The sequence below is a fragment of the Urocitellus parryii genome, chromosome 1 (assembly GCF_045843805.1).
Source record: "Urocitellus parryii isolate mUroPar1 chromosome 1, mUroPar1.hap1, whole genome shotgun sequence".
Taxonomy (NCBI): Eukaryota; Metazoa; Chordata; class Mammalia; order Rodentia; family Sciuridae; genus Urocitellus; species Urocitellus parryii.
Window position 1 is genome coordinate 156674827 of NC_135531.1, and position 25849 is coordinate 156700675.

The following is a 25849-nucleotide window of genomic DNA, read 5'->3' on the forward strand; positions in this document are numbered from 1 at the left end:
GCCAAAATGAAGGATGCCTCTGTAAGCGAATTTTTGCCAAAGCTGAGACCCCAGGAACGGAAGCCTGGAATCTCTGCAGAAAGCCTTGAAATGGGGCTTCTTCAATCTCCAGGTTAAGAGGACCAACAGTAATTGATTCTGCAGCTAGCAGAAGCTAGGGACTTTCATTGGCTGGATGTCACACCTAATCTCACCAAAGAAGTCCTGTTAGTGAATAATTCCTATGCTCTCACTCTATGGGGCTTAGCAGGATGGGTGTCCTGCCAAGTCAAACAAAAGTGATAGAGATGTGACATCAGGGATTAGTGCAAATCGGACTCCTACCTAATGGGATTTAGCTCTGTTCAGGCCATGATTCTGCAACCTGTGTGATCTCAGGGTTGGGAAATAAAATAAAAAGGCAGAACTCAGGGGTTAGAAAGCCTCACATTGGTAGTCACACACATGGACTTGCTTTTATTTCTCCTTGGGTTTTTTAAAAGAGACCTTTGGAGATAAAAAGGGTTTTGAAATTCCAAAAATGATGTACAAAATGGGTCCTTGTCAAATAAATCAACCAAGAAAAACAAAACCAGCAAAGAGGTTGCTTTTTTCCCCAAGGGCTGACTCAGAGATCTGTTTCTGTAGAAAGCCTGCGAATCTGTCTTCTGGGCCATCTGCAGGGATATCATGGGAGAAGGAGGCGGTGAGGAGAATGGGAAGGGCTGAGAAATGGGACCTGTATCTTGGGATCTGCCTTCGGAGCCTATCTACAAGGCACTCAGGACAGCCGTGCTTCTGACTTTGTAATCATGCCTCATCGAATACCAATTATGTTCTAAGAAGATGAAAGGATTAGGAAATGGCAAGATCATTGCTTTGGAGGTAAGGAGAGCTGCTTTCTGGTCTTGCCTTCACTTCTCCCAGTAATGAAACTTGGGTCCATTTAACCTCATTGGACCTTACTGATACAAAGGGAAGATACTAATAGGCACCCCACAGAGTTATAGTAAGGATTGAATAAGGAAATGCATGCATTCCAGGCCCATCACAGGACATCACTGCAGAAATTAGATTGTATATAGAAAGTTACAGTGACAGGAGAGTGCCAGCCTACCAACACACAATATTTACCACCTGGTTTACTCATTGAAATTAAATGCATACTCTTAAAAGTATACAACACTTAAAATCTATATATTTGGCATATATCACACCTCACTAAAAATATTTTGTTTTGCTTCAAATAAGAATGTTCAAAGTAATATGGTGCTAGGCATTCAGCAGATGTCCTCAGAGTACCTACTACTGACAGGTCTTAAATCAAAGCCTGAGAGAGGTCATTTCACAAATGAGTTCTCACTGGGATAGGGCGATGGCCTCACAGGCAACCACTTAAGGAATTCTAGGTGCTTATCCCTGGGGGCTGGTGGGAAGGGAGAGGTCTGAGGAATTATCCAGTAAAGCTGATCTAACTGAAATGAGAGAACAATGGCTGGGAGTATCAGCAGGGATTGGGGGTCTGGCCACCATTGCCAATGACCTCACTGAGACTGCAGAGCAGGACCCAGCTCATGCATGGCTTCTGGGCAGCACAGCGTCGGAGCAAATGTGGCTTCCCTTTACAGGACTTGGAGTGTGATTGGTGAACATCCATCCACCCAACATCATTAACAAAGGCACAGATACCAACTGAGCAGGGCCAGGGATCACAGTCCTGTGTGAATGCATGAGATGGCATTATCCAGAGAGGAGGGAAAGACAGAGAGTGAGGGGAGTGATGCTGGAGAGGCAGGCAAGTGCCAGACCCCACAAGGGAAGCCAAGGTGGGGGTTCAAGCACCATCTGTGTTGAGACATTCTTTTCTGGTTGCTCTGGTATAGGGACCATTGTCCATGGGCCAGAGTTGGGAGCAGACAGATAGGGAAGATGTCTGCTGTCCTTTGAGCAAAATAGGATGACAGCACAGAGGAGTGGCAGTGGGGACGAAGACAAGGTCACAAGGAGACGCCATAGTGAGAAAGCAGCCCCCACCCATCTCCCTGTCCTGCCTCTGCCACCTCCTGAGCACAGCCATGTGGAACCCCCACCCTCATGCCACACACAGAGGTAGCAGGAGCTCCTGGGGTGTGGAGCTGAGTAACACAGAGCTCTCGGGGCAGGGGGCTGGCAGAGCTGAGTGGTTGAATGTCTGTACGGGAGTCTCCTACCCAGATACACAGGCACAAGGGAGGCAGGATGGACTCTTTATCAGCTTCTTTCCTTTCCCCTGATGCATTCCCACTGTGGGGATGGAACAGGAAATAGCATTAAAACCAGTCCTGCCAAAAGGTACACTCATACATTTCTGGTGGTATTGCAGATTGGTGTGACCATTATGGAAAGCAGTATGGAGATGCCTCAGGAAACTTAGAATGGAACCACCATTTGAACCATTCTGTGGTATATACAGAAAGGACTTAAAATCAGCATACAGTGATTTTAAGTGACACAGCCACATCAATTTTTATAGCAGCCCAATTCACAATAGCTAAGCTACAGAACCAACCTAGGTGTGTTGAACAAATGAATGGATAAAGAAAATGTGGTATATATACACAATGGAATATTACTCAGTTATAAAAATGAATGGATATGGAGACTATCATGCTAACTGAAATAAGCCAATCCCCCTAAACCAAAGGCCAAATGTTCTCTCTGAAATGCAGATGCTAGCACACAATAAGGGTTGGGGGACAGTATAAGTTCAATGGATTAATTAAAGGGGAATGAAGGGAAGTGTGGAGGGATGGAAATAGGAAAGGCAGTGGAATGAATTGGACATAACTTTTCTATGTTCATATATGAATACAAGATCAGTGTAACTCCACATCATGTTCAACCACAAGAATCCTAATTAGAATCAGTTATGTTCCATGTATGTATGATATGTCAAAATACACCACACTGTCATGTGCAGAGTGTGTCCTGCCTGTTCCTTTTCTGACCATCCTCAAGAAACATCTTATGGATGAGGAAACTGAATCCCATATATATCTGTCATATATATCTAAAAGTACAAATTAAAAAAACAAAACAGTCCCCCTACTGAGGTCATTCCTAGAACCAGGGCTCCCCTGTACACCTGGAGCACACTGAAGAGCTAAGTTCTGGTCCCAGGTGCTCTGTGGGACTGAAAGCTAGTTATTCACGTCCCCTGGGATTCAGTTTCCTCATCCATAAGATGTTTTCTTGAGGATGGTCAGAGAAGGAACAGGCAGGACACACTCTGCACAACAGCATCTAATGGAGGAGGCGCTTCATGGATGCTAGTGGTGCTCATTCATTCTGAGGTGCAGGAGAAAGCCAAACTCAGAAACACCATCTCATCCTGTGTTATCCTCAGCCCCTTCTCCCACGGTGTAGGTGTCACCATCTGTAAGGTGGTAATGATGGATCTCGTGATAAGTAAAACTCAAGTCACATTCACCTTCATTTTTTGCTAAGCTCTAGGCCTGGATTTGCTTTGCTGACAATGTGGGAGGCTAGAGGCGGCCTTTTGACATTTCAACATGGGAGCTGCCTTCACGAAATGCACAGTCGGCTCTCTTCAGCCACATCTGCAGATTCAACCAAATGCAGATCAGAAAGATTTGGGAAAATATTCTGTCTGTACAAAACATGTACAGACTCTTTTTGGTCATTATTCCATAAACAAGACAGTAAAAATGAAAATTATTTACAGATCATTAACATTGCATTAGGTGTTAAAAGTAATCCAAAGATAGCTTAAAGTATACAGGAAGCTGTATGCACACCTATAATCGACCACACCAATTCCTACATGGGACTTGAGCATCCACAGATTTGAGCATCTGTGAGGAGGGTCCTAGAGTCCATCGCCCATGGATACTGAGAGACAACCAAGGCTGACTGGCAGGGATTTTGTCTGAACTCCCCATGTCCCTCAGCTTTGCATCCTCAGTCTTATCACTAAAGTCCCCTCCCTGTAGGAAGAGGGAACTACCTTGGGAAGGGTGTGGCCTGGCAGCAGTTTGTCTACAGTATTGTGGGCCAGTGAGAGACATAGAGACCACAGGGGAGAAGAAGAGCTTCTGGCCCAGGGGACTAGTGACAATCCCTGGAAGCACACTGGCACATACTTGAGTATTCATGACCTCGGGAATAACTGAAAAGTTTATTCTCAACTTCATACTTATTTACATTTTTGTAAAAAATTTTAAAGATTCAACTATGTTACTTAAATCTCATAATTAGAATAATGAGGTAATTAACACCTGATGCCTACTATAAGCAACAACTTTGTGTCAGGTGCATAGGTAGACATAGATTATCTCATTTGACTCCCTCCTGTACTCTGGAGCAGGTGATTCTATTGCCACCCAATCTCTGCACATGAACAGATGAGGGGTTGCAGGCACTTGCCTAAGGCTTCCCAGCTGGCCAGTGGAGGAACAGAGATTCAGTCCCAGCCTGAGGTCTCAGCCCACGTGCCAAGTCACCAAGCTCATCTCCAACACAAATCAGCATTTTAGCAATACAAGTGGGTAGCACTATTGGATCTTCTACAAAGAGTGTGAGTCCCAACTTATTGTTTTATTTTACCCCACAGACACACTTCTGAGTAAGTGTCCAGGTTCCCAACAAGGGCCTGAAAGCATGTTTTTTCCTAGCAGTGACCACAGTTGCCCTACTTAATCAATTATAAATGGTACATTTGTACACTGTGCAGTATAAAGTTCTTTAGTGTGTCCATACATCAAATAAATAGAGCAGTACAAGGACCAATCACATCAATTTAATTACATTTTATTTATCTAGGAGCTCCTGGGAGACGAGCCCGGCAGTGCCTGGAGAGGTGGAGGGACTCTGAGGAAACTGCAGGAAGAATCTAGGAGAGGGAATCTGAGGCTAAGAGTCAGGAAGACCTCCCCCAGAGAGGGGCCTTGCTATTTAAGAGAGATTTCCTAAAGTCTCACAGGCAGGAGCGCGTGTTCTGAAAACAGGAAGGCTGCCAGGGAGTGGGATTGCAGGGGGACAAGGAGTGGGGACCACAGGAGACACTAAGTATGGGGCTGGGGTGTGGGGCTGGGGTGTGGCGCAGAGGTAGAGCATGTACTTAGCAGATTGAAGGCAGTGGGTTTGATCCCCAGCACAAAAAGAAGAGCCAGAGATAAACAAAAAGGGAGAAAAAGTGAGGGCGAGGAAGGGAGGAAGGGAGGGAGGAGGAGATTGAGTCTCCTCTCTGAAGCACTGCAAAGCAAGAGCAGTCCTGGGCTTGTTTTAATGCATTTGTTTAACACATCGATCTCCCCGCAGCACTCACATGCCAGAGACAAATTGTTTGAGAACATACATTCATGTGTGCTTGGTTTGTGCTGTTTGTTCTCTGGGCCCCCAAAACAAAGTAGAATACTTAAAACATAAATGTAATTTTAAAAAGACGAGAAAATTAAAACATTCTGGAATAAGACTTTCTTCATTTTCCTGCTCCACAAGCTCCTAGGTACTTGCTAATTAGAGCCTTAATTATGGAAATTCTCATTTGTATTATGTGATTTATTTAAAGCTCTGTCTTTCCAAGAGAATAAAATCCAGGTTTTGAAGCACCTCTCAAAACAATTTATTCTTCTTCACTGACTAACTGCTTTGGCCAGCAATTGTGAATTTATAGTACATTATGCCAAAGCAAAAACACTCTAATAACTTAATCAAACATTTAAAATCCAGTTCACAGCTATATAATATACAGAAGCAATTCTCTCAGTTCTCTTGTTAAAGGTCAATTACCATTTTCATTCTAAACCTTCACATCTTGTAGAACACATGCACACACACACACACACACACACACACACACACACATACACACACAAGCATTTGCAGATACAAACTTTGGCTGACACAAACCAAAGCCTAGAACAATTCCTGTTACACTTTGAAACATGAAAATTGACCTTCCAGCTATTCTTACGAATTTTAGCAAAAGAAAAATAGGATATAAAGAAAATAATCTTACCAATGACACTAAAAATTATTACTATTTTTTTATTGAAGGTCTTTTGGGGAAAGAGCTGAGCCCAACTCTATACCGGCCATGTGACCTCACCAGCCAGGAACCGTAATAGAGAACTAATAAAGAGAATGTTCATTGTTGTGTGTTTGCCTTTTTTAGAGTGCTTTAACAGATACATACCTTCTGACCACACCCTCACTCTTCTCAGACAGAAAGTACTATTAAACTTGTTTTTCAGATGAGAAGAACATGCTTCAGCAACTTCGATAGGAAAACAAGGAAATGATGCCAACTTTATGTGTATTTGGAATGGGGTGTTTGGCCAAGAAAAAGGAAAAGTCAATGAGTAAGATAGAGTCATCTGGCCACTTAGTCAAATAAATACCCCCTCTTCTCTCCCCACCCTTCTCTCTCTCTCTCTCTCTCTTTATTCATCACTCTTGGCCTGTGATGTTTATGGGGAGGGGGCTAAATTCCAGCGATGGCTGTGCCAATCTATGGGCACTTCACACAGATAATCTCATAAGAGGCTCAGGAAGTGGTTAATGAAGTCATGACATGTGCTTGTTTAACTTGTAAGTGAACCCAAGTATAGGCACTTAGCATAGTTTACAGGTGGAGGGGAAACAAGAGGTGAGAAACTGAGGGTACTGAAGGTGCTATAGTCGTTCTTCTCCATGAACTCATGCCCAGAAATGACCCTGAAACCCTGAGATGAGGAAATGAATCTGCATTCCTCTTTAGTTCTCATTGCTGCTCACACAGTGAGCACTTTATCAAAGGGTCCCTGCAAGTCTTGTCTATGGGAGATGTAACTGTTAATCATTTTGAATATTTTCCATGTTTATCTTCCATGCTAACTTTAAAAACAAATCTCTATTTAAAAGGTGATTCCACTTAACAATGACTACCACATCCAAAAGGTGATACGCAGGGCTATAAAGTAACTTGCCTGAGCTCTCATGTCTGGAAAGTAAAAGTGAGATTTATCCAGGTCCAAATCCAGATGTCTTCTAAAGTCCATGTTCTTCATTTCTTTTTGTTTGTTTTTATTTTTTTATTTCTATATGACAGTGGAATACATTACAAATTATATTATACATATACAGCAAAAATTTTTCATATCTCTGGTTATATACAAAGTATATTCACACCAATTTGTGTCTTCATACATGCACTTTGGATAATGATTTCCATCACATTCCACCATCCTTTCTAACCCCATGCCCCCTCCCTTCTCCTACTACCCCTCTGCCCTATCTAGAGTTTGTCTATTCCTCCCATGTTCCCCCTCCCTACCCCACTATGAACCAGCTTCCTTATATCAGAGAAAACATTCAGCCCTTGGTTTTATGGGATTGGCTAACTTCACTTAGAATTATATTCTCCAACTCCATCCATTACCTACAAATGCCATGATTTTATTCTCTTCTATTACTGAGTCATATTCCATTGTGTATATATGCCACATTTTTTAAATCATTCATCTACTGAAGGGCATCTGAGTTGGTTCCACAGTTTAGCTATTGTGAATTGTGCTGCTATAAACATTGATGTGCTGTAATATGCTGTTTTTAAGTCCTTTGGGTATAGACCAAGGAGAGGGATAGCTGGGTCAAGTGGTGGTTCCATTCCCAATTTTCCAAGGAATCTCCATACTGCTTTCCATTGGCTGCATCAATTTGTAGTCCCACCAGTAGCGTATGAGTGTGCCTTTTTTCCCACATCTTCACCAACACTTATTGTTGTTTGTATTTCTAAATAGTAAAGTGGTGCCCACCACTCACTCACTTTAAATAAATTAGCATATCTAAGGCTGGTAGAAACTCTTGCAGAGCAGCCCTTGCTGTTGGTGCCCCTCCCTCTCCTGAAGGACCTCAGATGCATTATTCTTTGCCAAACTGGAGGTTGTGATGTATTCTCCTATTTGACCTTAAAGACTGGTTCCATGATGCCTCCTGGGTAAAGCCTTCCCTAACCTTGCCAGTGGCAGAAGGCGATCAGCTCGACTGCACTCTCGGGTAGAGCACCTGCCATGTTTAAAGGTACATCCTTGCACCCCTGCCATCCTAGTAGACCTTAAGCTACCTCAGGGCAATGTTTCTAAAAGTATTCTTCTAAAGAACTCCAGTAATAATGTAGCACCTGGTGCACTACAGATGCTCAATTAGTGAGATGAACTTCAAATACAATGGACTAAATGAATTTCTGCAGTCTTTCTCTGGAGGTAGAGGTGTTGCTGTGGGTTTGAGGTGGGGGAGGAAGTTGCTGGAAAAAAATGTTTGAAGAAGCCTGTCTTAGAGATTTTCCAGGAACATATAATCAGTCGTTTTCCTCCAGTCCTTTGTTAGAGGCCTTAGTGAAATGCTTGTAAGCATTGCCTATTGGCCAGATACCATCCTAAATGCCTTCCATATATGCTATGTAGATCTTGTAACAACTCTATGATGTATATATATATATATATATATATGGAGGTCTTACAGATATGTAACTGAGGCTCGGAAAGGTTCATTACTTTGCCTAAGGTCAAATAGCTGGTAAGCATGTGCCAGGACTCCAGAACCCATGTTCTTTATTGCCCTTTTGTGTATTTTGAAAGTCCATAGTACATTATTTTGAGAGTCCTTAGATTCAGAAATCACTCTAATTTTGCTGTATTCAACTTCTCTTCTTTACTGAACCATTTCAGAGAAAATTTGAGACACAGGACACTTGATCCCTAATTACTGCAGCCTCCCTCTAAAAACATTAAGGAGATTCTCCCACAAAACAGCAGTACCATTATCACACTTAAAATTAATATTTATGTTCATATTTCCCCAGTTTTATGGCTTCCCTTCAGTCTGAGTTACAATTTTTAGGGGACCAAAGGTGAATACATTCCAAAATAGATTTTAAAAAAAAAGAATAATAAAATAAACCAATTGAAAATCCTCTGTCAGTAGTAGCATATCTGGTGTTGACAGCTTCTACCTGCACCCTAACTGGGCTGTTTTTCATGGAGTAACTTAAGTGTAGACACCACAGGCATTAAATTTGACAAAGAAAAGCCTGTCTGTAATTCTGAACCAATAACAATGGTCAGACATTGATGTCGATACGAATGAGGCCAAATGAAGAAAAGGCCATATGCATGGGCTGCTGGGTATCTGGCTCTAAAAGGTCAGTGTGGGGAGTAGCACACGCCAGCGCTGGTGGGACACACAGGGATGGCTGCCCTGGGGAGAAAAGAGCTCCCACAGTCATTAAAGAATGCATTTGCCACCCACATGTTTGTTTCACACCTAACGAAAGAATAAACATGAGCTCTGTGTTAGGGAGAAGGGCACCATGGCTATTCTGCTCTTTGGAAAAACAAAGCAGATACCAAGGCAGCAACTCAATTTCAAACACTGTGTGCTGCAGAGAACTTCATGAGAGTCAAATTTCTCTCCAGCCTGCTTCTCTTTCTGTAAAATGAGGACCCTGGACAGCACAATATCTCAGTCTCCTTCCAGCTCCAGAAGGCTATGATTTCTTATCCTGGTACCTGGATTCAGAATAGGCCTGGACTCAAATCTTGGCAAGGCAAGTTACTTTAGCTTTCTGAGCTCCAGATTTGTTTCTTCCGTGAAAAGAACATTATAGTTTAAAAAATTTTTAAAACGTGACTTTAAAAAATTTCATCATAAAATTTTGAAACATACAGAAAAGGTAAAATGTGTTTTGAATATTTATATATCCTCCACTTAGAGTCAACAATAATTACTTTGCTACAATTTTTTCTTTTTTCTTCCTTCCTTTTGCTGAACCATTTTAACACAAATTATAGACTCTAGGACAGTTGATCCCTAAATACTATAGCATTCATCTCAAAAAATGAAGGAGGCTCTCCAACGTATCTAAAGTACTGTTAGCACACTTAAAATTAATCCTAATTCCCTGACATTATCTGATACCCAGACTACATTTGAATTTCTCCATTTGCCCCAGAATTGTATCTTATACATTCCTTACCTCAAACTAGGTTTCAATTAAGAGCTGCACATTGAATTTCATTGTTCAATCCATCTCTTCAGTCTCTTTTCAAAATAAACTATTTTTAAAAAATGTCACACACAGTTGGCAAATTGCACCAATTAAAATTGTATGGCTTGAAGTATTTTCACCCAGTGACAGATCCACAAAACCTTCAGCTCTGTAAAATGGATGATGATACCTCTAATGCCCACTTCCACTCACTACCCTCATAGCTAAACAGCCCTTGGTGTCAACATCGTAGGTTAGTTTTGCTTGTTTTTGAAGCTCATGCGAGTGAAATCAGGTTATATATAAACTTCCACGCCTGGATTTTTTGTCAGTCACTGTGTTTCTGAGGGGAGTCACATGGATACATGTAGCCATAGTGTGTGGGTGTGCGCACACATGCACATGTGTGTTGTTTTCATTTTCATTAATCCATTCCACTGGATGCATGTACCACAACCTATTTACTTATTTTGCAGTTGATGAGCATTTAGCTTGTTTCCAGTTTGGGAATATTCCAAACAGTGCTGATATGAACATCCTGGTGTCTTTTGGTGGGGAGCATACCTAGGAGTGGAATTTCTGGGTCTTGCAGTGGGTGAATGTTCACACCTTATTGGTACTGCCAGTGTTCCCGAGCAATTCTGTCAATGACTCCCCCAGAAGAATAAGATAAACACCATTATTTAATATCCTCACCACCCCTGATACTGCAAGTTTAGGCATTCTGATGGTGTGTGATGTAGAGAGTGCCGTTTTATTCCACATTTCCCGGAATACTAAAGACACGTCAAGAAACTTTTCTTAGGATCACCACAGAGCCTCATGTGAAGTGTCTGTTCAAAATTCCTAACCATTTTTCTGCTGGGTCGATTGTCTCTTTCTCATTGATTTGTAGGAGTTCTTACACATTCTCAGTAGAAGTCCTCAGTTGGTTGTGTGTTTGCCAATATCTTCCCACTATTCTGTGATGTGGTTTTTCTTCACTGACTTTATAATTTATTGTGATGGCCAAAGTTATTTATTTTTGTGTAGTCCAAGTTATCTAATTTTTCCCATTAAGTTTAGTGACTTCTATATCCTGCTTAGCAAATATCAACTTCCCCAGGCCATGGAGATATTCTACTTTATTTTTCTAGAAGTGTTTTTATTTTATCTTTCATACTTAAATCTACAGTTCACTTGTAACTAATTTTGTGAGTGGCATGAGGTAGGGGTCAAGATAATAAGTTTCCCATATGGATATCTAGTTACTGTAGCACAACTTATTAGGCCATCCATTCCAAGATCCTTCATAAAGTCACCTTTGTTGCAAATCAAATGTCCTTCTATAGCTGGATCTTCAAGAATGTCTTAACTCTTCTTGGTTGTTTGCATTTCCATATAAATCTTAGAATTATTTTTTTAAATTCCTGTAGTAACCTGCATTCTGAAGACTGCAGTAAATCCACCTATCAGTGTAAATAGAGTTGTCATCTTCACCTCTAAATTTCCCAATCCATGAACATAATGTATCTCTCCATATGTTGGAGCCATCATTAATTTTTCTCAATAATGTCTATTTTTTCCTGTGTATTACCACATCTTTCATTAAATTTATTTCTGAGCAGTTAATATTTTGGGTACTCCTGCAAATGTCATTTAAAAAATGACTAATTTTTTGCTGGCTTACAGACTTTTTGTATATTGGCTTTATGTCTAATGACCTTAGGAATTCATTCAGAAATTCTGATAGTATATTTATAGATTATTTTATATTGTCCATGTACTCAATCATGTTATTCTCAAATAATGGTCTTTATATTCCTTCTATTTCAGTCTCTATATCTATTCTTTCCCCTTATTTCCTCCTTCCCTTTCTTTTCTTCCTCCTTCTCCTCCTACTTTTTTAATCACTGCCAAGACCAGGATTTCCAACACCATGTAGACTAGCAGTAATGTTGGTGTCTGATTTTCTTAGGATGAAAGTTTCTCATATTTTACCATTAACTATGATGTTTATTGTAGATTTTTGTTTAAAAATTCTATTTATTTTTAATATGTCAAGTGCTTTTAAGTCATGAATTAGTGTTGACTTTTATTGAAATCATTTTCTAAGTCTATTGAAATGAAATGACTTTTTTCAGTTATTTTGTTAATGTGATGGATTGCACTGTTATTTTTGAAACAACATTTGTTTGCTTCTTGTTCATGTCACAGCCAGATGTGTATCAGCAAGAACTAAACCTTTTCCCATTTTGTGATTTTGCATCCTCTAGGACCCTAGAATGCTGTTAATTTTGTTGGTTTGGATCTTGAATGTTCCCCAAATGCCCATGTTTTATAGGCTTGGTCCCCGCCATTGGGAGGTGGTGGAACCTTTAAGAGATGGGGCCTACTAGGGGGTGTTTAGAGTACTGGGGGTGTGCCCTTGAAGGGCTGTGTGAGACCCTGGTTCCCTCATTGCTTTCCTTGTAGTTTCCTGGCCCTCAAGTGAAAGCTCCACCCTACTAACCTGCCATGACATGCTGCCTCACCACAGGCCCCAAAGCAACAAGTTTAACCAGGCATGGACTGAAATCTCCAAAACTGGGAGCCAAAATAAAACTTTTCTCAGTTCTTCATCTCAGGTATTTTGTTACAGTGAAAGAAAGCTGACTAACACAGCTGGTATGGAAAAAGACTGTTAAGCATGGAGGAGCAAGGAGATCTACTCTCATTCCATGGAATTTCAAACCCATCATGCGACCCCAAGTCATTTCCAGAGAATCTTTACATGTAGACTGTCCCGGTTCTCATGCACATATTTCCACGGGCTTTGGTTATATGAAACTTGTTCTCTGGAAGGCTCTTTAGGAAGACCACCATGGAAACCATGATGCCTGAGTTCTTGACTAATCACTATAGTCTGCTCATAGTACTTGAACATCAGTATGGTTGAATGTGCAATCTGTGGTTCACATTTTATTTCCTTGAAAGTTATTCAATTGTATTCTGGCAAAAAGTTCTGGCATCAGAAAGTATGCTGGAAATTTAATTTTCTTTCCATTATGAGTCATTAATTGATTGAACGTTTAAGAATTATTTTTCCTTGAAAATACAATAGCTTTATTAAAATATGTTTGATTTTGACCTTTCAGATTCTTTTTTTCCAGGCATCCAATGTACTTTCAAGATGAACTTTCAACTGGGCATGGTGGAGCACACCTATAATCCCAGTTACTGAGGAGTCTGAAGCAGGAGAATTACAAGTTTAAGGCCAACTTGGGCAACTTAGCAAGAGCCTGTCTCAAAATAAAATTTAAAAAGGGCTAGGGCATAACACTTGCCTAGCATATGCAAGGCCTTTAATTCAATCTCCAGTACCACAGGCAAAAACAAAATTATATTTCCAAATAATCTTTTATTAAGGAAAGTTTCTTAGATAAGAGTAATTATCCATACTGTTAAGTTTTGCTTTAACTGCTTTAGTTTTCTTCCTCAGAGGTTTCTAGTAGAAATGTGTTAGAACTTCTTTGCCTGCCTTGCAGACCTATTACTTTTAAAAAAATTCTTTTTATTAAATTAAATTAATTTAAATTATTAAATTAATCTGTATAGTGATTTGTTATTTGATTTTTAAAAAATATTCCTTTCCATCTTCCATTTGTCTTAAAGTATTATCCATTGCAATTTTTCATTCTTAGATTTCATCTAGATTATTGTGTGTGTATATGTATATATAAACATGTATATATAAACTACACGATATATAGATGAACATGTATATATGTATATATACATTATTCATACACATACTATGTGACATATACATATTTATCTACATAAAAAGTGTGTCTCTATATATATACACACACACATATTAGAATAAATGTAGATTAGCATAAAAGTTGGGAAGATGGTACAGATAGTTCCCATATAACCCACACCAAATTTTCCCTAATATTAATATCTTACATTATTATAGTCCATTTATCATAATTGATGAAGCACTATTGATACATTAGTAACTAAAACCAATACTTATTTTACTTATGTCCTTTTATTTGTTTTAGAATCCCATCTAAGCTGCCACATTACATTTAACTGTCATGTCTCTATGGGTTACTTTAGGCTCTAACAGTTTCTCTGACTTCCTTTGCTTTTGATAATTTTAACAGTTTTGAGGAAAACTGTATTAATCAGCTATCATTACAATAAAATACCTGAGATATTAACTTATGAAGAGAAAAGGGTTATTTTTGGCTCATGGGTCTGAAATTTACAGTTTAAAATCAAGTGGCCCCATAGCTATGGGCCTCTTATAAGGGCTGGACAAGCTGGTGGGAGTGTGTGTGGGAGAAAACCATATCCCTCATACGCTAAGAATAAGGAGGAAAAGGAAGAGACCTGAGTTCAATGATGACTGTGATGGGCATGCCCTAAAGGACCTAGGAACCTCCAACTAGGCCCCACTTTCTACGGGTTATACAACCTTCCAACAGTGCCACCCTGCAGACCACGCCTTTAGTACCTGGGCCTTTGGGGGGACACATGTAAACTACAGCAAGGTCTATTCAGGTGTTTTTTAGAAAGCCTCTATTGGAATTTGCTTCATATTTTTCTCCTTATTATCCTGGGATTATCAATTTTTAGGCAAAAGTCACCAAAATAAAGTGTTATTTCCAAGACATCATATTGAAAGGCCATAACATCAAGGTGATTAATCACTTTTGATGTGAATCTTCATCATGTGGCTGAGGAAGTGTGACCAGATTTCTTCTATGTAAGGTTACTGTCCCCACCACCTTTCGCATACTGCTTTTTTATAGGAAATGTCCACATGAAGTCCAATTTAAGGAATGAAGAGTTGTATTTGACCTCCTAGATAGCATAGGGAATATACACAAAAAATTATTCAGAATTATTCTTCATGGGAGATTTCTCGTCCACCATTTATTTATTCAATGAGTTATTTATGTATTATGTATATTAGACTCATAGAATTTTTGCTTTATACTTGTGTTATAATTCACTACTAATTTTTTTGTTGCTCCAATTGTTTCAGCTTTGGCCATAAAGAGTTCTTTCAGTTGGCACCTATGCCCTTTTGACATATTCCCCAAATTGTAAGGTTTCCTTTTTAAAAAATGTATATTTTGTTTTTAATTGACACACAGAAATTATTCATAATTATGGGGGTACTGTGTGATATTTCAACACTTGTATACAATGAATAATGATCAGATGAGGGTAACTGGCCTGTTACCTCAGACATTTTTCATTTCTTTGTACTGGGAACAATATCCTCTCTACTTGATATTTTGAAATATTCTACTAATTGTCCTCACAGTTTTGTTTTGAGCACTTCCTTTGGAGCACAACATATGTAATGCTCCAGTTCTAGAATTAACCATTTCTCCAAGCTGTGTTAACTCCTTTTTATTAGAGAACAGCATGAGAAACCAAGATCCAGTAGCTGGGAATATATGTTGCTACCATAGTGCTGCTTCTAGGCACTTCTACTGACAGAGCAAGGACATGTTTATATATTAATCCATGCATGTACACATGCCAGTGAATATCTCTACATACATATCCACCTGTGTAAAATGAAAGTATGTACATTAGGTTAAACATGTTCATATGATGTCTGTAAGTCTAACCTATTAGCACCTGGATCACTCTAGCTTTCTCCACTGCTTGTCTCTAACTAAGCATTTCCACAGTGGAAACCTGTGCCTAACATCCTCCATCCACTGCTCAGTTCCAGTACACATGTGTAGTGGTTTGTGAATTGTTAGCCCACATTCCTGTGAGAGACAAATTTGTCAACTGAATCACAGTTTGTGTGGTTTCTCTTGCCTTTATTCTTACAGATGTCGTCATTCATTCCCAGAGCCACCCAGGTCACCATCTTCCCCACCACCTTCAGTGAAGTTGGGCATACTTTCCTCATAGTCTGCACTCCCCTGATTTCCTCAATGATTTAAAAAATTCACACATTTTAGGGTTCACGCTGTGGTGTAAAATCCTGTTTGTTTGTTTTTTTAAACATATAGTGTCCCATATTCCCACTGCAGAATCACACAGCAATGTCACCACCCTAACCCTCATACTTATTGTGCTTCACCCAAGAAACCTCCAATCCCTCTTCTTCCTTGAGTCCCTAGCAACCACTAGTCTAGAGTGCATAAGATGATGTTTATCTTTGGAAGAAAATGCTGAACTGTTTTTCAAAACACTGTGTATCACTGCAGCAAAGAAGGTGAGAAGCTATTGCTCCATCCCCACAGCCATCAGCATCATCAGCTTCATATTCTGTCCATTCCAGTAGGTGCAGTGGCGACTCATTGTTGCTTAATTTGCATTTCCCTGATGAAATAATGATACTCAGTATGTTTTTCATTCAGCTTCTCTGATGAAGTACTTTTTAATATCTTTTGCCTATTTCTTTGGGTCTTGGTGGAGAGAAAATATATTTGTTTTCTTACTATTGGGTATTTTAAATTCTTTCTGTATTTTATATACAAATCTTTAACCAGATATGTTTTAAAACTATTTTCTCCTGGTCTGTGGATTATCTTTTATTTTCCTAATGGTGGCCTTTATTAAATTTTAACAAAGTCCAATTCATCATCATTTTTTTTCCTTTTCATGGATCATGCTTTTAGGGTTGTGTCAATAATGCTCATCTCCAAATCCAAGGTCATGTATATTTCTCACTGTATTTACCTCTAGACACATCTCACATTTGGACTTAATTCTGCATAAGACACAAAATTGAGTCCAGGCTCATTTTTCTGCACATGGGACACTTAATTGTCCCAGTGCCATTTGTTGAAAAGACCATATTCTTTCTCACAGAATTGTCCTTGCACTTTCATCAACATTCAGCTGTCTCTGTTTGCCTGGGTGTATTCTGGCCCATTCTATGCCATTGATTTCTGTGTGTGTTATTTTACTGAAACCATGTTGTCCTGATCACTGTAGCTTTACAATAAGTCTTGAAACTGGATAGTGTAATTCCTAAAAGTCTATTCTTCTTCAGTATTGTAGTTGCAATATTTATTTTGAAATAACTTCTTTAATTTCAAAATGCCTGCTTGGGTTCTTCACCCCTTTTTTCAAATTCTACTTACTATTTTCTTATTGGTGTCTCAATTATTTCTGCTGTCAGAGAACCTTCATATGATTTCAATCCTTTGATATTTGTTGAGATTTCCTTCCTAGACCAGTATAATAGGTTCATGCACTCTTTTTTTTTTTTTTTTTTAAAGAGAGAGTGAGAGAGGAGAGGAGAGAGAGAGAGAGAGAGAGAGAGAGAGAGAGAGAGAGAGAGAGAGAGAATTTTTAATATTTATTTTTTAGTTCTCGGCAGACACAACATCTTTGTTGGTATGTGGTGCTGAGGATCGAACCCGGGCCGCACGCATGCCAGGCGAGCGCGCTACCGCTGAGCCACATCTCCAGCCCGGTTCATGCACTCTTGAAAAGAATGTTTATTCTACGGTGTTGTCAGAAGCATTCTTTGCATTTCCATTTGGCCAGGTTTACAGTATTATTAAACTATTTTACCTGTCACTAAAAATTCTGTCTGCTTGATTTATCAATTACTGAGAAAGATAACTATGGTCATGAATTTGTCTATCATGTTGATTCTGTCAATATTTGCCTCATGTATTTTCAGGCAGTTTTACACATATCACACATAGATCTGCTATATCTTTCTGTTGCATTTACTATGTTATTATGATGACATGTCCCACTTTATAGTCAATAATGTTTCTTTTTTCCAAGATTGTTTTATCCAGTATTAATAGAGTGACATCAACCTCTTGGTTAGTGTTTTCATGGCCAAATGGATCTTTAATTTTCAACTTTATATTTAACATTTGTTTTGATAAGCAGCATATAATTGTGCTTTTTTAAGTTCGCACTAAAAATCTGTCTTTTTTCTTTTATGACACTGGGGATTTAACTCTGGGGCACTCAACCACTGAGCCACATCGGCAGCCCTATTTTTTATTTCATTTAGAGACAGGGTCTCACTGAGTTGCTTAGTGCCTAGCCATTTCTGAGGTTGGCTTTGAACTTGCCATCCTCCTGCCTCAGCTTCCCAAGCCACTGAGATGACAGGTGTGCACCACTGCACCCAGCAGACATCTTCTTTTAATTGGAGGATTAGTCCACTTACGTATAAATGAATTATGATATATGTATTGTTTTACTATGTTTTTCTTTTTTTTAATATTTATTTATTTATTTTTAGTTTTCGGCAGACACAACATCTTTGTTTGTATGTGGTGCTGAGGATCAAACCTGGACTGCATGCATGCCAGGCAAGTGTGCTACCACTTGAGCCACATCCACAGCCCAACATTTTCTTTATTACATGCCCATGACATGATAAATAAAGGTAATGATGCTTTGATAAGGAGGAAATAGAAGTATAGAATTTAAGCAATTTTAATAAAGTTATGTAAGTCAAAGGCAGAAATAAGGACTAGTACCCCCAGATCTGTCTACTAGATCACACTTTTCCTCTATTCACTTTTTTTCTAAACCTAACTTAAAAATGTATATGTAGAAGATAATATTTTTTCCCTTTGAACATTTTTTTATTGGTTGTTCACAACATTACAAAGCTCTTGACATATCATATTTCATACATTAGATTCAAGTGGATTATGAACTCCCAATTTTTACCCCAAATGCAGATTGCAGAATCACGTCGGTTACACATCCACAATTTTACATAATGCCCTATTAGTAATTGTTGTATTCTGCTACCTTTCCTATCCTCTACTATCCCCCCTCCCCTTCCCTCACATCTTCTCTCTCTACCCCATCTACTGTAATTCATTTCTCTCCTTGTTTATTTTCTATTTGTCCCATTCACTTGTATTCTTTTCTTTCCTTTTATCCCTCATATTTTGTACTTTGCATGTCCTTACTTCTTCTATTTGGGATATATATATATTTTACTACTCCCTTTAAAGGCTATCACATTGATCATAACATGCATTCTTATTTAATAGGGTGATAACTGTTTATCACTGTCATCCCTTCTTAGATAACTCAAGGATCTTTGAACACTTTAATTCCAGTGACTCTCCTAATTTTGGGTGGCTCTGTCTATCTTAAGTTTCATTCAATCTGTGACAGTCAACTTCCACCCCCTCATGACATCAATGTTTTAGGGGTCAGGGGTGCTCTTACAGGCCAGGCAAGGGTTCTGCCCCAGAGTTATGACTGTTGACTTTTGAAGACCAGGGTGGTTACCTTATAGAATGGCCTGCCTTTTTGATTTGTTTATTTGCTCTTGGTTTCATTTACCTTTTCTTCTTTCTCATCTACTTTCTGGAAACCAAAAGTGAAAACTGGCCAAAGTAGATTTAGGGTGCATACATTTACCTTTGGATTTTATATTTTGTCACATTAGGGACATGATAAGTCAACCTCATAATAAAGTGTCCAGTGTGCTCTCTAATACATAAAAGATCAATAGCAGAGTTTCTCAACTTCAATACTAGTGACATTTGGGGCTGGATAATTCTATTTTTGTAGGGCTGTCCTGTGCATTTTAGGGTAGTTAGAGATAGGGTACTTAGAATTCCACCTACCAAGAGCATCCCACAGTCATAAACAACCAAAAATGTCTCCAGACATTGCCAAGTGCCCCCAGGGGGCAAAATTTGTCCCAGCTCAGAATCACTGGTATACAAAAAAAACTCAAGTATTTTTGATGAATAAATAATCCTCAAGCACTTATTAGCATGCCTTGTTCAAAGATGTTAGATTAACAGCTAAATGGAACATGATCCCTGACTTCAACACACTCAGTTTTGAGAAGAGACAATCTGAAAAATAGGAAATTGAAATATGGCACCAAAAGTTTTGTGATAGGGATAAGCGTGTTACTATGGGAGGAAGATGCTATGGTTTGGATGTGGTTTGAGTGTGCTGTGCCTCTAAAAGATCCATGTGTTGAAAGCCTACTCCTCCATGTAGTGACATTTAGTGGTGAAGCCTGGTAGGAAGTGACTGGGTCATCGGAGCATCACAAGCCTCAGGGATTGAAACCTGTCTCACAGAGTGGGCTAGTTGTTCTCCAAAGAGCAAGTTGTTATGAAATAGCAAGACTATCCCCTCCTGCTCTCCAGCTTCCTATCTCTCTATGAGGTTCTTCTGTCTCACATGTGCTCCCACTATGATGCCATTACCATGATGTGACATAGCCAAAGGAGCCCTTGTCAGAGGCGAGGCTGATCTTGGGCTGCCAGGCTCCAAAACTGTTTATTCCGTAAGCCTCTTTTCTTTATAAAGTACCCAGCTTCAGGCATTTTATTATAGCAACAGAAAATAACTATTGTAGAGATGCTCAACTCAGTCTGGAGCAAGTGTTCTTTCGTGGAGGAATAGAGAATTCTCAGTTGAGACCAGGAGGACAGACTTTTCTCCCCTTTCCCAGAAAGTTCCAAAAGGATGAACTAATAATAAATAGATCAGAAATAAACCCTCCATATGTGAATTATTGAAGCCCACATAATTTCTCATATTCTGTATTTCAGATTATGAGCAATAAAAATAATCAACCACTAAATATAGGAATATAAGTAAGGTGCAGGGGTGAGAACTAGAGATGATACTTCTTTAGTTGTTAACAGCAAATAGATGGTATTTGCACATTCTGTATATCACTTAGTCTGATTGGGGGCAACTGCATTATGGAAACCAAGTTCACAGCAGTCAGGATTCATGCCACACACATCCCCCTTCTTGTTGACACTGGAAGGCTTTGCCTCAAATGAGAGTACCTACCCAGCTGTGCACACTAGTCTAGCAGCCTACACTCCTATACTTCTTTCTGACCAAGTATTTCTTCAGCTCACTTGCAACAGAAGTTAGAGACTGGCCAGTCTTTGCACTAAGCATGTTTCCTCCACCTGCTGGGCACTACCTGGAAAGCTCTATGAGTTTCCTCAACCTCTGCTGCAGTTTGTGGTAGCTGCATGGTTGAATTCTAGCTCAGAGCATGTAAGAATGAAAGCACTTCTTCCAGCTCTCGGCCCTGAGAAGCTTCATGTGCAGCCCTCTGTGCTGTCCTCCCTCCTGCTGGCTTGATGAAGACAAACTTTGGTATGTTGGAAGCCACCGTTTAAAAATGGTAGTCAAGGAGTGGAAAGAGCTGGTGCCTCTGAGTCACCACTTGGAGGGGAGAGGGCTTATCAGGGATGCCCATACCGCATTTCACATGATTAAGAGGTAAACTCTCCCTAATGTAAAGTCATTAAGACTCATGGCTTATCCAGTAGAACAGTCAGCAGTACCCACTAATACACCAAAGCAGAGAAATAGTCAGGTTCTGCTGCAACCATTACCCGTTTATTCCTCAGATATGCATGGTATGTCAGTGTTATTCACCAAGCCACAGAAAAGAGCCTTTTGACAGAACAGTTCACTGATATTCCCTGGAGTGAAATGGGTATGTGGGAGGCTATTTGCAAGGCCATTGCTAAAGATCACACTTCATCAAATGTCTGTAGCACAGGAATATGAAAGAATGTGGGCTTTGATGTCCGGCAGATGTGGCTTTGTATCTTGACACCTCACCCTGACAATTCCTTGTCTTAATCTCCCTGGGTCTTTGTTTCTTCATCTACAAAATGTGAGTAATAACACCTCATAGGAATTTTGTGGGGATCAAAGAATTGATAGCGTATAATGCACTGGCATAGCTCCTGGTGTGTCCAAAGTACTCAATTAATTCTTCCCAACAACCATGAAATTAACAAATTAGGAATGTATTTACCCTTCTAATTAGAAGACTAAGCAAGAGGTGGCCTTTCCACTAGGGATGTGTACTTATCTTTCTGTGTAAATGTTGATTATTTCATATAGAGGAACCAGCTTCAACAAACACTTTTATGTTTCCTTTGGTCTAAATAAGGAGGAGAATTTAAGTTTTCAGAAAGTTCAAAATCAAAGTGTAAACAAAGGCAGCATTCATTAATTTTATAACTTTTTCCCTTAAGTAAAATAAATGTCATATTTTCAAAGCAATAACAGCAGAACATATGCTAGGATTTGATGCAGAAGGAGAACAATAAATGAGACAGTTCACACAACAGAGGGTGGTGAGGCATTTTTCTGAGTAATATTATTGACATGAGATGAGATCCTTCCCCCTTCCCATGTGCACTTGGATAGAAGGACTTCATGGAAAAAAGTTGGCCCATCAAAAAGCTAATAAGGTGGTATCAGGCAGTTCCCTTCATCCAAGCCTATCTCTGTAAGCAAGCTTTGGAGACAGGTAAATAGAATTCTTTCAGGTGTGTGGTAGAACTGGGAGCTGTCGAGCCGCGCTCCCCCATCTGCAGGAGGGGGAGGCTGAAATGTCAGGGCAACCAGGATGCAGAGGAAAGCATGATGAGAGCCGCCCACCACCATGACTAAGTGCTCTTGGGGACAATCCCTGCTCAGAGGGCAGAAAGCAAATATCCAGATGTTATGAGCTGCCAGATGTGATTAACTGAGGAAAGGTGAAGCTGCCCACTTAACCATCTGAACAGCTCTCCTCATCAAAGTGACCCCAGAGTTTTCTGCAAAAGCATTCATCAACGAAATAGATGGAGGCTCCATCCCTCTCTCATCCTCGTCTCTTTTGCTCCCTCCCTCTGATAGAGTCAGAACAGCGGCCTATTTTTAAACCACTGGCAATGTGTTCTCTCATGGAAACGTGTGGGCTTCCTGAGACAGGCTTATGCTCCCTCTGAGGAGAAACAGGCGCGCTGAAGGCTGCGCCCACTCTCCAGTCTTCCCTCTCCCACGGGAGTGTGGCCCAGGAGTCTGGAGAGGAGCCGGCTTGAGCAGGGAGCTTGCTCCCCATGCAGAGGAGCAGGGAGGATCTGATGTGACTTCCATGACAGGGCAGCTCCAGGCGGCCCTCCTCCAGGAAGGAGGGGAAGGCCAGGGCTTGGGTATAAACCTGCCCCATGTAAAGAAACCGAGAGAGCTGGAGGGGTCGGGAGCAAAGAGACCCCAGAGGCCGAGTCCAGCATCTTCTCAGGAAGGGGAGTTTAAGCAGATCTCAGTGCATCTGAGGGGCTTTCAATATAATAGAAACATTTTATTGAACATTGGAGACTCGTTTTAAACAAGGTCACAGACTGATTTACAAAACAAAACAAAACGTCCCCCCAACACTTCGAAGCCAGGACGTGTCCTTTACTTACAATCGCTCCAGCTGCTTCAGATCCTGGAAGGCGCCTCGCTCGATGACGCTGACCTGGTTGTCTTCCAGATGCCTAGAACCAAAGAGGCAGCGAGGGTCAAGGACAAAGCTGGACTGTGGATCCTCCTGTGAAGCCTCAGGCCATTCAGCCAAGGCTGCTTGGCCCCTCCACTGGGACCAGTTTGGTGGGACAAGATAATGCACATCCCAGCGTGGTGTCACGGCAACCAGGGTTTCACTGCCTGCACACTTCTACCTGACAGATTGGTTTCCAGGCCTCTATTTTAAGAATGTTCTTAGCAAATTCCCCCCAAGCGCTGCAGGATGTTGCATTAGAACAGAGAGAGGTAGAGATGCTGCTTATAGAAACCACACATCTCTTCCCTCAGAGGTCCCTCCTCCAAGGATTCAAAAATACTTCATTGAAAAGGGCCTTCCCTGCTCACCCTAGCAGAAGGGTGAAGCTGCTGTGAGGCAGCTGGCTGTAACTGAGAAAATCTGCCTGGTCCCAGGAACTTCTCAGGCCCAGGGCCTGGCTGAGCTCAACCTCATGATGATGATCCCAAAACCTCTGTCTTCCTGCACCCAGCCACGAGCCTTGTTCACCCCCTAAGCCTCCCAGAGGTGATTTAAAAATCCTAAACACTCTGTTTAAGTACGTTTGATTCATGCATGTGGCACATCCTAAGAACTGCACATACAATAAAACATTTGCTCCCTACCTTAAGAAAAATAATGGCAGCTTAAAATGGATTAGCTGAACAGTAGGAAGGGAAGCCAGGAAGCCACACAGCTTCCATGTGGGTGGGGCCAGCCTGGGCCAGAAAAGGATGCGGATCGCATTTGGTGGCTGAATGGGATCACAGTTGCAACTGCAGGATGTTTCTTTGAAAGTGGAGTCTAGGAAAGACCCCGGGTTCCTCCAGATCAGACAGAAGGAGAGGTGCCTCAAGCAGCCGAGGAATGGCAGGAGAGGAAGCACAGCCTCGGAAGAGCACATCTTCAGTTCAAAATGAACCTCCCGTGACGTTCCCCATCGGAGATGTGTCATAACCTTTGCACTTCTCGGGTTTAACATCTGGGCCTCTGTGTTTAATTTTAGCGTCAGTCCCCCCCCCCCCGCCCCCGCCCCTATGACTAAGGGAAAGGACTCCTCTCAGCACCTGACTCCCAGGCTAACACAGGGAGCTATAGCACAGCGGTCACCTCAGAACTGCTTACGGGATGAATGAAGAACTAAAGACGACTCTGGGCCCCAGCACACCGTGACTTGACATCAAGGAGAAGGCTAGCCTAGGACTCATTAAGTTCCCAGCAGGACTGGTAGAGGCATTTGTTAGACTCATGGTATTTTATACTCTTATTTCCCATTATCAACGGTCAGGTAGGTCAGCCCGTTTGCTGCGGTCCTCCTCCATTCTGACCTCAAATTTTTTTCACTTCTGGCCCATTATAAGCCCCTCCCTTCACAGGTACAGAAATGGTTGAATTTAGAGACTGAGAGACAGGTCAAGGAGAAATGGCATGCCCATGGTCTCCCAGCTGGTGAGGCTGGGAGCCTTGGCCCTACACTGTGAGCTTCCTGGGCCAGCTGGAAAGCCCCGGCCACTTCTTACCAGCTGATGCTGTCATATAGGGCTAGCTAGTCAAACTCTCTGAGACTCAGTCTCTGACTTTGTTAAAGAGAAAATAAAACATCACACAAGTTCTTAGAATCAAAATGAAATAAATAAACCATCAAGTCCAGGATCAGAAGTGTAATTAAAGGGTTAACAGATGTTCCTTCCTTTCTCTCCTCTTCTTTTCCATCTGCCACATGTCGAGGAGCCTTAGAAAGCTAACAGACTCACATTAGCGCATCTTCTAAAGGGGGAGCCCTTCAGTTCCAGGGACTAGGGCCTGCCCACCGGGCTTCACTCCCAGTCACTCACAGAGCTTGCTGTATTCTTTCTTAATTAGAACAAGGACTATCTCCAGGGTGGCTGAGTGTCACATTTCATGTGGGTTTCTGGAGGAGCCTCATCCACCCTCCCAGGGGGCATCTCTTCCTTCTGGACTCATTAAGCTGACATTCTGGGCTTCAGAAAGAGGCACTGAGACACAAGTGAGATGTCGGGGGCCCTTTCTCCACTTTGCTCAGGCCCTGGAGGCGGACTTTTAGTTACTTCCTCTAGAAGCTTTGTGGCCTCTGGCTTCCTGTTGGATTCACCCTGAGGGAGTTTCCCAGGGCAGGAGACACAGTGAGAGGACAGTGCAGTGGGGAACATATTCCCACCCCTCCTGTCATAACTTCAGGTTGACCATGACCTTCTCTCCAAGACCACAGTGCGACAAGATCATGAATTCCTGTTGCCCCTGCCTTGGCTGGGCCCTGCAGACCACCCTGCCCACTGCTCCTCAAAGCTCAGGGCAGCAGCGGCTCCCTGGTGCCCTAGCCTGGGGAATAGCATCTCCTTGGATTTTCTTACCCCAACCCACACCTTTGCAAATGACGTGTTATTTAGCTCTCCTTGTCTGCCCTCCATCAGTGTCACCTGCTGGAAAGTTGTCTCAGCCCCTTTTGAGCCCTTCTTCCTAGATCTATCAGAGTCCAGCTAGTATCTGGCACTTATAGGCTCAATAACCTGTCGCCATTTGGTGAATAAAACAGT

General features: G+C 41.1%; 1 protein-coding gene across 1 annotated transcript in view; it reads right to left on the reverse strand.

The window, feature by feature from the left end:
* Positions 1–25849, reverse strand: part of Slit3 (slit guidance ligand 3) — a 562044-nt gene that overhangs the window by 487199 nt on the left and 48996 nt on the right. The window contains exon 3 of the mRNA XM_077797769.1: positions 23200–23271. Coding sequence (XP_077653895.1) covers positions 23200–23271 — 72 coding nt within the window. The remainder of the gene's footprint in view (positions 1–23199; positions 23272–25849) is intronic.